This window comes from Saccopteryx leptura, chromosome 13 (genome assembly GCF_036850995.1).
Source record: "Saccopteryx leptura isolate mSacLep1 chromosome 13, mSacLep1_pri_phased_curated, whole genome shotgun sequence".
In the NCBI taxonomy this organism is placed as follows: Eukaryota; Metazoa; Chordata; class Mammalia; order Chiroptera; family Emballonuridae; genus Saccopteryx; species Saccopteryx leptura.
In genome coordinates, this window is record NC_089515.1 from 29,002,402 (window position 1) to 29,015,891 (window position 13,490).

At 40.6% G+C, this 13,490-nt stretch overlaps 1 protein-coding gene across 2 annotated transcripts in view; it reads left to right on the forward strand.

Annotated features, from left to right (window-relative positions):
* Positions 1–13,490, forward strand: part of HPSE2 (heparanase 2 (inactive)) — a 773,696-nt gene that overhangs the window by 736,545 nt on the left and 23,661 nt on the right. For both annotated transcript variants that reach the window (XM_066354936.1, XM_066354937.1), the window contains one exon: positions 6,248–6,393. In XM_066354936.1, the coding sequence (XP_066211033.1) occupies positions 6,248–6,393 (146 nt within the window). The remainder of the gene's footprint in view (positions 1–6,247; positions 6,394–13,490) is intronic.

The following is a 13,490-nucleotide window of genomic DNA, read 5'->3' on the forward strand; positions in this document are numbered from 1 at the left end:
TAAGGACTCTTTTCTTCATGATGGCAAGAACTGTATGTGCCTTATTCACCACCTTATCCCCAATGCCGCCTAGCACAGAGCCTTAAACACAGTCCGTATTTCATAACTGAATTCTAGCACCTGCTATAGGCCAGGCACTCCACTAGGCAGGGGCTGTAGGAATGGGTAAATAATTTTAGTCCTCGAGGAACACGTGGCTCAGCGATTAATCCAGTAAATTCTGCAACCCTCTGTCAGCTCCTTTCTCTTTTCCCATTAATTTTGGTTCTACTTACTCCATATACCGCACTGTCTAGCTTTCAGACAATTGACTTTTTGACAAATACTCAAGAAGAAGAAAAGATTTAAAACCTCTGTCTTCTCAGTGTCATGTGTTATTAGTTTCCCCTCTCCAAGTAATAAATGGACACTATTTTCCTTCAATCTCTTCTCATGTCTGATACATTTAAAGAATGTCTTTTGTGTCTCTCTTTGTCCCTTGAAAATTGCAACGCATTCTTCGCTGTGAATTATTTTATTATTGACATAAAAAGCCATTGTATGCCTTCCTTCCTGATGATGCTTATTGTCTGAAAACTTCTCACTGTATTCCATCTTTCACACAATGTCCTTTTTCATACTGTTAGAGAGGTGTGTGCATTCTTTTTTTCTTAACTATCTGTTCTATTCATAATGACATTTTTTCTGCTTTTGCATGTTATTTTCTTAAAAGATATTTAGAAAATATATTACTTGTTTAATTATTTATGATTATATAAATGACACATATTCATAGTAAAATAAAATAGAAAGGAGAAAGAGGGAGGGACCGAAGCAGGGAGGGAGGGAGGAAGGAAATACAATTTGAGTCAGCTAAGAGCTCATTTATATGAGGGAGAAATAAGGATAAAGAAAAGGAGGATGGAGATTTTAGAAGAAGGAGGAGGAGGATGTTAAATCAGATATTGAGAAAAGAACACAGGTGAGAGAGGAGACCACAAATGGTGCACAGAGCTCAGTAAACATGAAAATTTTACACTCACCTGGGTTTTAACCTACCATCAACTGACTTACCAACCACAATCCACCATTCCCCTGAGGGGAGAGATGACAAACTAAAAGGAAGTCACCATAAGTCCATCTCTCTTTGGGTAAAACAATTCAAAGAGATGTCATCTATGGGGCAATTGATAATGTCATCTTCAGACAGGAAGCTCTGATTAACAAATGCAGTCATAATTACTCTTTACTATCTTTTTAAATATATTATTTGACATTCAAAAGAGTATTTATGCCTACATGTTATTTTTAAGCAAAAATAATATAACCAGCACCTGTGAATCCACCACCCAACCCCAAAACTAAAACATTGCTGATAATGCCCACCAAAATGTAAATTCTCTCATCTCCTATTTTCCTACTTTCTCTTGCTCCTCTTAAGGGAACTGTCATCCCAGATTTCATGTTTGTCAACATATTGCTTATAGGCTTAAACGCACAATTTTATTACAGATGTATGTGTGCTTAAACAACATATCTGACCTAAAAGTGAACGGATATACCGCACAACCAAACAGCGCTGCGATTGGCCCACCATGAAAGCTGTACCGCCCACTAGTGGGCGGTAGGGACCAGGTCTACCAGCACTGCAAAAGTGGGCGGTTTTTATAAAAAGTTTGACGACCCCTGGATGCCGTGCTTCATGTGAACACACTGTCCTTGAATTCTGGGAGGGGGTAGGAAAGGGAAAGGGAAATGAAGGTTTTGTGTCCACTGAGTGGAAGGGAAGCAATCTGTCACAAATCATTTTCATATAGTACCAAAAGGATGGGCAGAGGGAAAAGGATGTAAAAGCACTTTGGATGGGCTTTCTCTAGAATTGGAAAATCAGTGAATCCAACAACAGAAAACTTGGGGGCTTAATACCGTATTTTCTTTATTGCTATGCTTACTACTAAATGGTGAATAGAAATTTCTAAACATAAAATGTGTTCTGATTTCAGTCTCTGAATTGCAAAGTTTCCCATATTTTCTTCTTTCAAGATTTGCTTTCATTATAAAAGAGCTAGGATACTTTCTTGATAGAAAGAAAACTACATGATTATGAACTTTCACTTCCAAAGAAAGGAAAGAGGAAGAAAAAGGGACAGAGGGAAGGAGGGAAGAAAGATCCCTGAATAGGTTTTTTTAGTTCCTTTTATATGAATTGGTAAGAAGACTCAATATTATTAAAAATATAAATTCTCTTCATTTAATCTGTAAATTCAATGAAATTCCAAAGTCACGGTAGATTTTGTTTAGGTACTTGATAATCTGATTCTGAAATGTCTACGACTGAGTAAAGGCCTAAGATTAGCAAAGCCATTACTGAAGAATAAGACAGGAGGACTTCCTCTATGAGATTTCAAGACACATATAAAACAATGGCAATTAAAACAGAGAGTTATTGGTGCAGAACAGAAAAATGGGATGTGATAGAGAGCCCAGAAACAAACCCATGAGTATATGGAAGTTTGATGTATGATGCAGAGGGTGATGTAGATCACTGAAGAGAGGAGAGACCATTTATAAAGGACGCTGGTATAATTGACTATTCATATGGAAAAATATGAAATTGGATGTTTACCTCACACCATATCCCAGATCAATTCTAGATTGATTAAAGATATAACTATGAAAAAAATTAAAAGTTTTCAAAGAAAATATAAAATATTTTTATGAACTAGATATGAGAGGGACCTTTTAACATACCCCCTATATTGACAAAAATTATGAACTGTGAAAATAACAGGTGTCGGCATGTGGCTCAAAGGGAACTCAGACCCTGCTTGAAGGAAGTATACTTTGGAATCATTAGAATCACTTTTGAAAACAATTTGGCAGTACCCTATAGAGTTGAATGTCTGTATACCTGTACAGGATACAGCAACTCCACTCTTGGGTATTACTCTAGAATGGTGCTACGGGGCTTCTCTGACTTTAATACGCAACACAATGACCTGAAGAGCCAGGCAGCTAGGAGGTCCCACCTCTGGAGAGTCTGATTCAGTAAGTCTGGGATAAAATCTGTAAATTTGCATTTCTACAAAGCACACAAGTTCCTGGGCTGCCGCTGCTTTCGAATCACAATTGGAGTCATGTTTCTCCAGATTTCTTCACCTGTGTCTTGGGAGGAGACAGGAACAAGAATGTTGAAAGCCACATTGTTCATAATAGCAAAAATCTGGACACAACCCAAACATCCATCAGCAGAAAAATAGATAAATAAGTTGTAGTACGTTCACACAATGAAGGATACAAAAGTGAACTGTAAGGAGGTGGAACAACCTGGAGAATCCTAGAAGCATCATGTGAGTCATAGAAAATTACATATAGCATGAATACCACTTTTTAACAGCTAACAAATTAAATAATATATCATTTAAGAGAAAATTAAAATATGAACCAATGGAATGAAAGCACAAAAATGGGGAAGAGAAGAATCCCATAGCTAGATTCAACAGTGTGGGTATGACTTTAGCTTTTAAGGCAGACTCAGAATTGTCATGTAAGTTACATGTATTCTCCTTATATGGAAATTATACATAGTACACATAAAACAGAAACATATATTAAATGAGTGCCAATCAAGTAACCTAAAGGAGATAAGGAAATATTACAAGGAAACTAGTAAATGACAGGAAAGATCTTGAAGAAAATAGATATGCAGTGTGCAGGACAAATTTGAAACCTCTTCTTGAAGAGAGAAAACAGAAAGATTAAAAAACATTGGGAAAAGAGATGATACTTGCTCAGAACTGAGGATGGAGATCTAACAGACTCCTGAAACAGAGGCTAGAGCAAACAGGAAATAATAAGACTAAGGCTGTGTGCAAGGAACATTCACACAGGCTGGAGAAAGTCCTTAGTCTTGCTTATCAAAAGCACTCCCAGATAGCAGCAAACTAATGCAGAAACCCAGACTGATACATTTCTGGTAAAAGTTCAGATATCAGGGGGAAAAACGTGACTCCTATGAGCATCCTGGCAGAACACAAAAGATAGAAAATGAACAGACTAACCAAACAATAAAATTTATGTTAGTTTCAAACTTCTCTGAAACATCAAACACTGTAAAAAGTTATTTCATAGTTTATTTGGGAAAGTAAGTGGATATGACTAATTAAGAAAAATTTGAACAAAGAAAGAAAAATAATGCAATGGACTTGAACCTATAGATATTAAAATGTAAATTTTAATCATTAAATTGATGTGAAACTGATAAAGAAGTAGAGAATTCAGTGGAAGAGAAGAGAAAATCCAGATGCAGAATTATATATAGCATTTCTTATCAGTATGTCATGATGTACATTTCATAAAATATCATTATATAATATATTCATAGATTTACATGTATTTAATCTGTATTACATATATAATATAATGCACATATTCTATAAATACATGTGTAAATGTAATATATTAAAATTAAATGTATCATGTATGACATTATATATAAGTTAGTCATACATTATATAGAATAACTCTGTATAATATATAATACTATTTATATTTCTATGTATTTCCACATGTATAAAACTTAGTCTGTGATAAAGATGGACTTAGGGATAGATTATTCACTATATGATGCTGAAACACCAGTAAATTATTCAGAAAATAATAAAGTTGATATAATACACTAAAATATTGTTCAATGAACTAAAAGGTTAAAATTTAAAATTATAATAAGAACTAGAAAAATATAATTGAAGATTTATCTGATCTTTGTGGGAGGAAGGACTTTCTAAAAATAAAAGAGAGAAATTGAGAGAAAAAGGGATTGACATATTTTCCTGTAAAAATTGTTTAAATTCTTCATGTCAAAAAATTATAAAAAAGTAATAATAGGCAAACTACAAACTTGGACAGAACATTTGCTCTACGTACATTCAAAAGAATTCTTCCCACTAACATTAAAAAATGCATTACAAATCAGTAAAGAAAAGGTGGACATTTCTCTCATTGGAAATATGGCTGATTGTGATAAACACATCACAAAGTAATAATCAAAACACAGCATTGTAATCAAGTGAGAACAAATGGAACCAATGGAACCAATGAGATTTTTTATCTATATGACGGACATGATGAAATATTTGCCAGTTTCAATAACAGGAGACTATATTTAATAGCCATCTTAAGGCCACTTAAAGTTAATTAAGGTAAAAGGTCCAGCAAAGTGTAGAGCCCACTACACAAGGCAGAGCTGGATCTATTCCAGTGGCAAAGGGACTTTGAGACTTTGTTCTGATTCATGCAACTCATCAGATGTTTTTAAGCAGCTGATATTATAGGTGGCTACACAAGAAAACAAAAAGATTATTAAGAGGCTTCTTCCTGGAAATATGAAGGCTGAGAAGACATGGTTGATGTCTTCAAGACTTTGAATAGCAGGCACTGAATACTATGTTCACTAAGTTCCAGAATTGCAGTGGTGGGGAAGCCCCTTGACAGCAATGAGGAAGTCTTGTGTTACATTGTAAGCCATTACTCCAACAGGTGATAAGCACTTACATAATGCAAATGCAAATTCTATGTTTGTATCAAATACAAAAAAATATAGTAATAGCAAATACCATACAAATTAAGGTGTTAATGAATAGGCTTTGTAAGTTCAACTACTTGTGTGGGTTACAAATTGAATGTTTATTAATCAGTTCCAAATGGACCCTGGAAGAGTTAAAAAAAAGTCACGTTCTTTTTAGTTTAAAATTATTGTTTTATTTTAGAATTATTGAGGATGACCCAGAATCAGCACCACGGTTTGCAAACATGCTTCTGTTTTTGTTACTGCCCTTGAATCCAGGACTCGGGTCTCTGACCTGGAAGAGCTCTGTCTCCCTTGCACTGCACTAGTCGTCCTCAGTGACAATAGTCAGAGAATGACATTCTGGAGTCTCTTATTGGTGGCAATTCTTATGATTGGAAATCTTCTATCCTATAATTAAACAGAAGCTATAAACCAGTATGAAAGTATAGTAATCAGAAAATAAAGTTGAAATTTCAAGGCCCCTCTTCCACTGATATTCCCCCACTAGGTCAGCTGAAAGGCCACTTTAGACAGTGCTGGCTTCACTCTCTACTCCGGGTGAGCGCCTCCTCAGGGTGGTCATGTTTAGGGGGTTAGCTGCATTGGTCAGGGTTTCCCCTGCTAAGAACTTGTTGTCATGTGCACTCAATACCTGAATGTGTGTCTTCCCCTGACTCTCCATCTCTCCGTTCTCCTCAGGACTACTGGCTCTCTCTGCTTTACAAGCGCTTGATCGGCCCCAAAGTCTTGGCTGTGCACGTGGCAGGGCTCCAGAGGAAGCCACGGCCAGGCCGGGTGATCCGGGACAAACTAAGGATCTATGCTCACTGCACAAACCACCACAAGTAAGTCGTCAGAGAGGTGGCACAGAAAGCCACCCAGGGGGCTTCAGGTTTGGGGGCCTTCTTCGAATTCCTCACTTTTGGTGGCTTCTTTTCAACACTTACTGCAAAGTGCCTCTGGAATTACTCATTCTGTTTGCTCTTTGTGGATTTCGATTGATTTCTTACAAATAGCTTTTCTCCAAGTAAGCCCTTTCTCACACACTTAGAGGATTTTATTCATGTAAGGTCCATAAAAATACATGCCATTTGTTCATTTACTTCTTCATCCAACAAATTTTTACTGAGCTTTTTCTCTGTGCCAGTTGATGTAATGCTCAAGAGGCTTTTTTTGTATGCCTCTGGCTAAACCAAGGTGAGAGATGTAACATCTGTGCCTGCGCTCCACCAGCAGGGCTCGCGGAAACCAGTCAGCATTTCTAAGACGCACGCCAGAGAGCCACATGCTGAAAACTTAACCCCAGACCAGTGCGTCCCCAGGATGAAAGGTGTGCCCAAACATAGTCATGTCAGCTTTAGAGCCATATTCAATTTCAAAAATCTTTTCAGCTATGTTAGGATTAAGAAGCTGAACAAAATCTGTTTTAGAAGGGTGGACCTACAACAACTCAACATGGTAACGTGTAGTTATCCTCCTCGTTTTGATCTGAAGCAGTAGTTGCCATTAGAGGTGTCTTTAAAACAAACAGGAAAAATAGTTATCAGTAAATAAAGCTTGACAGATAAAATATTTTGAAACATGAGGTTTATAAAAAAAACTGACTAGGCAGTGGTGCAGTGAATAGAGCATTGGACTAGGGCACGGAGGACCCAGGTTCGAAGCCCCAAGGTCACCGGCTTGAGCGTGGGCTCATCTGGTTTGAGCAAGGCTCACCAGCTTGAGCCCAAGGTCGCTGGCTTGAGCAAGGGTCACTCGCTCTGCTGTAGCCTCCCAGTCAAGACACATATGAGAAAGCAATCAATGAACAACTAAGGTGCTGCAATGAAGAACTGATGCTTCTCATCTCTCTTCCTTCCTGTCTGTCTGTCCCTATCTGTCCCTCTCTCTGACTCTCTCTTTGTCTCTGTCAAAAATAATAAATAAAAATAAGGTGAAAATTGAGCCTAAGGCAAAACTCTTCAGACCATAAATGGCTTTCTTACATAATTTCCTGTTTAAGGAGTAGAGTAGGCAGCCCCTGAAAAGAGAACTCTTTCTCTTAATGCAGAGAAACGGGGTGGGGGGGACAATGTCTCCAGCCTGACCTCATTCCAGCAGGCCCATCAGGGGCTGATCACGGGCAGTGGATAGCACAAAGAGCCCAGTGGTCAGGTTACAACAGACGCGCCTTCCCCTTCCTTGATGAGAGAGGAGCCAAGCCAATTAATTTCTCATGATAAGATTTTTCAAAGAATCACTCTGAGCATAGGGGGCCAAGGGCCAGTTGTCTTGTCTTTAGATACAAGTACCTATTGTGGATGAGGGGAGGATGGTTTGGGCAGAGGCCAGAGGCTTTCAACGTCCCTTTTGCTCAACAGGAAGCTCAATCCAATACCTGACAGAGAGGGACTGCTTTATGGCCTTGGCCCGGAGTTATCTGATCACCCGCACAAGGAAACATTGTGTTCCTTGTCTCCACCCTAGCCCTGAAGTAACCACCCAAAAGGTGGACCCCGGGCTTCAAGAGAGAAAAATTATTCTTGGCACCTTTTGTCTCTTTGGGGAAGCGCATCAGTTTGTGGCCTTTATACCATCAGTCTGAGGACTCGGGGGAAAGAAGGTCAGCAGCGTGGGCTCACCAGGCCTCCGCTGTCTTCACAGCGGGCTCCTCAGTTAGTCTAGTGCCAGCGTTCATCCTGACGTTCCTTTATGTTCTCACGGAAGTTGTCACTAATATTCAGAGTATACCATGAACTCAGGGCCAGTGTCTCATTTGTTTCTGTATTCCTGGTGTCTAATATAGTGACTGGCATAAAGAAGTGCTCAGTAAATATTTGATGAATGAATGAATGAATGAATGAATGAATGCATAAATAGGGCATTGACCTTACTTCTGACCTAGAGTTTTAGCTCCCTTCTGCTTTGATATCACTACATCAGCCAGAAGGAGAAGGGGTGATTAGTGGTTAATAATTCTACATTCTCTAGAATGAGACCTCCAACAGGTTACTCAAATCACCTAGTTTCTATATTCTCTGCATCTGCAGCTCTCCTCTACTTTCTATGGGGAGTCACTCCAGAACCTCTCTGGGAAAATGCTGCCACTGTGCTTCAATCAGTGCTGTTCCTCCTTCTCCCCACTGAAAAAGAAGAAGAAAGAAAGAAGAAGGCCCCCAAGCCTGAATCCATTCCACACACGATCTTAACGATAGTCATTGTGGTGAAGGTCTCTTTGTTCCTATTAGAAAAGATCAAGTCCTCAGTTAAGGCGCTGCACCACTGAGACTGCAGGTCTCTGCCATGGCAGCGGGTGCCAGGTGCCCCAGACAGGTAGGCACAAAGAGAGAAATGTCTGTGCTCCATTTCTCCGGAAGCCTGTGTCATGTCAATCCTCCTCATCTTCCACAACAGTCAGGAGGAAACACCACTGACTCACTTAATTTATCTGTAGCCAACAAGGCCAAGGTCACAAAAATGTCCCAGAGTGGGCATGTTGACTTCACTCTGTTCAGTCCTGACCAGTACTCTGAAATATATATCCTTGGTCAAATCAGGGCTTGGGTGAGAAAGTATAAACTTACCATTAGAACAACCCAAAGAAAGTGTCTATTAACACTACTCCTGCACCCCAGCGTGTGTTAAACATTTGCTATGTGCCAAGAATCTTGCCAGCAATTGGCACTTACATTATATTGAATTCCACAGGTCTGTGACATCACCCTTATATACAAATAACACCACTAATGATACAAACAGTTGTACATTTGGAAAGAACCCTTAGAGATCTTTGGTCTAGCATCCTATACAGCACAGAAATTTCTTTTACACTTTCCCGGGCAGATATTCAACCTCTCCGTGAGTATCTCACTGGCTCTCATGGCAGTCTCTTGCCTTGTGGGTCATTTCTGACCTAGAAGAACATTGTCTCTTACGGAAGATTTAGGAGCAAAAGTTAGGTGCTCATCCCAACAGCAGCGGGTGCTTTTCTGCTTCCTGCTTTGGAGTCCTAATGAACGGATTAGGACAGCGGCAGTGTGGTATTCTCACCGTAGGTCTCCGTGGTCAGAGAGCTGGTACGTTTTGAGTGGGGAAAACCATTTTCTAAACCATTCTGCTGAGGCTTTGTGTGTTCCTGGGAAGGAGCTGCGGTCCTTTGCCAAGTTCAGAACCAATTGGAACCTGGTGGATGCTGAAGCAAAACTGAGCCTTTTGGGGTTCAAGTTCACTTATTATTGGCAAAACATGACTTCCTGTTTTTCAGAAGACTTTTTTTATAAGACTCATAAAAAAGGTTCCTGAGGCTTCTTGGACATCAAATGGCTCTTACAAAACAATATTTTGATGAGTTAAGTGTAAATGAATCAGAAACATGTGGATTAAATTTCCCTTAAAATACACAGGGGCTTTGAAATTAGGGGGAAAAATGTTTGGCAATACATGGCCTGACTTTTACCGAACCCAAAAACTTTGAATTAGATTTGGAGACAATGGACCAACCCAGTTTTCAAGCACATTGACTTTCCATGAGAATGACTGTGACTCCAAAGCTGACCCACCCTCCCTTCCCTTTCCTAGTCTCCTAGATTCACTGGAGACATTTCTAGAACAGTGACTGTTTTTTATCTGGAAGTCAAGATGCACCTCCCCACATGACACTCCCCACCTGTTATATCCAAGCTATTCCGTCTCCATCGTCCCTTCCCTGACTCATTTCCTCCTCCTCCCATGGCAACACGAGATGTCAGACAGCAAAAGAACAGCCAGAAAGATGAACCCCAGATCCGTGGATTCTCTGCTTGTGATAAAGACATGGAGAAAGACAGATGTTTAACCAGACAAAAAGGGACATTCATTAAGAGAACCAAGAACCACCTGGACTGCCTGCCTGCAGGCCATGCCTTCCATCAGACCCCGTTTTCTTAGGAAGCGGATACTGTTCCAAGCTTAGTTTTCTGTGGGCAGAGGATAGCCATTCTGGATTTTCAACATTATTTTCAAGCTAGTGCTGAACTCCCCAGTCAAACATGTGTCTTCCCAGCCAGAAGACCTCTGCTTAATGCCCTTGACCTTCAGCCACGCAGGGACAGGTCTGACTGAGGCAGTCTTCAAGCCAGTCCCGACCTGGGGAGGCTGCAGGGGTCCTGTCGGAGCCTCAGCGCACTGGTCTCTGGGCTGGTTCTCGGTGCTGGTTTGTCTCCCTCGGGAGAATACTGGACATAAATGGAAGTCAGGCCATCGCCAGCAGCTTGAGAAGGCAGTTTTCCCCGAAGCAATGCTGGGATCTCAGGCCTCTCTCCCACCTCCCACTCCCCACCTCCCAGGCCTCTGCTCTGTAGTCTCTGCGGCCTCATTGTGCCCGAGCTCTGCAGAAGAGAAACTCTCATCAATGCAGGCACGAGGCTCTCTCTCCTCCATGCTGGCTTTGGAGAAGACTGTTTGATGATTGGTGATGAAAGGGCTTACCAGAGTTGGCCAAGTGGGTCCCCAGGCATGCCTACATTCACACTCGGAAGCCCAGAGTAGCAGCAGTTATGGTGTCTTCCTCAATTCTGCACAAGCCAAGTTAAGCTTCAAGCCCATCAATGGAATATAGTTGGTGTTCTTTAGTGATGGTAAATGCTGAGAGGCTAGCAGCATCTCGCTTCAGAGCTCTGGTGATACAAGTCTGCTCAAATGCAATGGCATTCTCTTCCGACCTAACTCGGCTGGCTCCACCAGCTAGTTCACATGCTTCAGGGGCTGCGAAGGAGGACCTGAGGAGGGGGGACCACATAGAAGAGTCATTTAATAATTCTTCAGAATATCAACGCAGGCAAACAAAAAGCTTTCAACACAATAACGTGCCCCTCAACATGCAAGACAAATCATGACACACAGCCAGTGGGGTTTACTCTGGTCAGTCTCCTCATAACCTTAGTGGATTGCTCTGGGCAGTGATTTCCAAACCCAAATCTCTGCCAAATACCCTAGAGAGGTCAAAATATAGATTCCCAAGCCCCATGCACAAACAGATTGAATAAAAAAAAAAATCCAGGGATGAGCCCTGAAAACTATATTATTAAAAACAAATAAACACAGCAGTAGAGTGTCAGCCTAGCGTGCGGAGGACCCGGGTTCGATTCCCGGCCAGGGCACAGAGGAGAAGTGCCCATTTGCTTCTCCACCCCTCCGCCGCGCCTTCCTCTCTGTCTCTCTCTTCCCCTCCCGCAGCCAAGGCTCCATTGGAGCAAAGATGGCCCGGGCGCTGGGGATGGCTCCTTGGCCTCTGCCCCAGGCGCTAGAGTGGCTCTGGTCGCAACATGGCGACACCCAGGATGGGCAGAGCATCGCCCCCTGGTGGGCGTGCCGGGTGGATCCAGGTCAGGCGCATGCGGGAGTCTGTCTGACTGTCTCTCCCTATTTCCAGTTTCAGAAAAATGCAAAAAACAACAACAACAACAAATAAGCAATCCAAGTTACCATATTGCCCTGCCCATGGGCACTCAGCCCTTTATTATCACCTTTGGGAGCAGAGACAGTGAGCTAGAATCTAACAATGCTGCTTCTGCAAGGAATGAGATTTTTCTCTGGGCAAAGTTGACAGAGAATTTCTCTGAACTCCTCCATGGAAGGCAGGATCAGGTCACTTTTTCTGTTTCCTCTCATTAACCCATCCAGATGGAGCCTTAAGGGACCCCTTAGAAACAAAATCTTTTTCCTACAAGAAAGGAGGAAATCATTATAGGTTTGTTGATACATGCTGAAAGGCTATGTAGGCATATAGTTCTCCCAGGCTTCTGAACATCCTGTACTGGTTTAAAAGGATTCCAAAAGGGTGACTAGTTTTATAATCTAGGGGAAGGTAAAACAGCTGAGCAGAAGTCAAAAAGATCAATTATTTTGACTTCATGAAAATTTTAACTTTTATACATGAAATACAATGTAAACAAACTGAACTGATCAAAGGAAACTGGGGGAACTTTTGTAACATACATGCTCCAAAGGATCACTATCTTTAATAAACAAACCGTTTTTATAAACCAGTAGAAAATGGGCAAAGGACATAGTCAATTTACAAAAGAAGAAATGAAATGGCAAACAGGCAAATGAAAAAAAATGCTACCCCTCAGTATGAATTTTAAAAAAATACAAATTAATATAACATTGAAATCGCATTATCACCTCTCTGAGAAAGGTTAATATCCAGTGTTCTTAAGGTTATGAGGAAATACGGAAATACTTGTTTTTATTACATAGCCAGTCAGAGAAAATTGGTACAAACTTTCTAGAGAGTTAATATTAATATTATCAAAATGTGTGTATCAGTCAGGATCAGTGAGATTATGCTATAACAAAGGACCTCCAAATACCCATGGTTTTCAATAAGAAAATGTATTTCTCATTCACACTACTTGTCCGTCATGGCCCAGTGGTAGCCTCTGCCCCATCATCTGGTAGTCCAGTAATTTTTTTCCTGCTTTTTTCTATATTTTTTTCTTTTCTTTATTCCAGGATGCAGACCAACAGTCACTCTCTGTCAAGAACATTGCTGGTCTTCTGGTAGAGAGAAAAAGGACGGGGCAAAACACTGATTGGCTCTTTAAGCTTCTGCCTAGAGGTTTTAACATGTCATTGGCCAAAGCTAATCATGTGATCACTCTAGGGCTCAACAGGGCAGGGACATAAAATATTCCACAGAGGGTATCACTGAGACTATTGGGTGAGGAATCACACAGTGCACATCCCCCTTGACCTAATGCCTCCAGTTCGAAGACTTCAACCATCAGAAATAACCATGATGTGCAAAAGGTTTAAGTACAATGAAGTGCTTCATCACATAATTTATAATGGCAAACAATTGAAAACAACCTAAGTCCCCAAAAGTAAGGCATTAGTTAAATAAATTGTTAACAGTTCTATGATTGAAAAAAAATGAGCATTCTTCTATAAGTACAATATTATATAATAACATGGGAACATG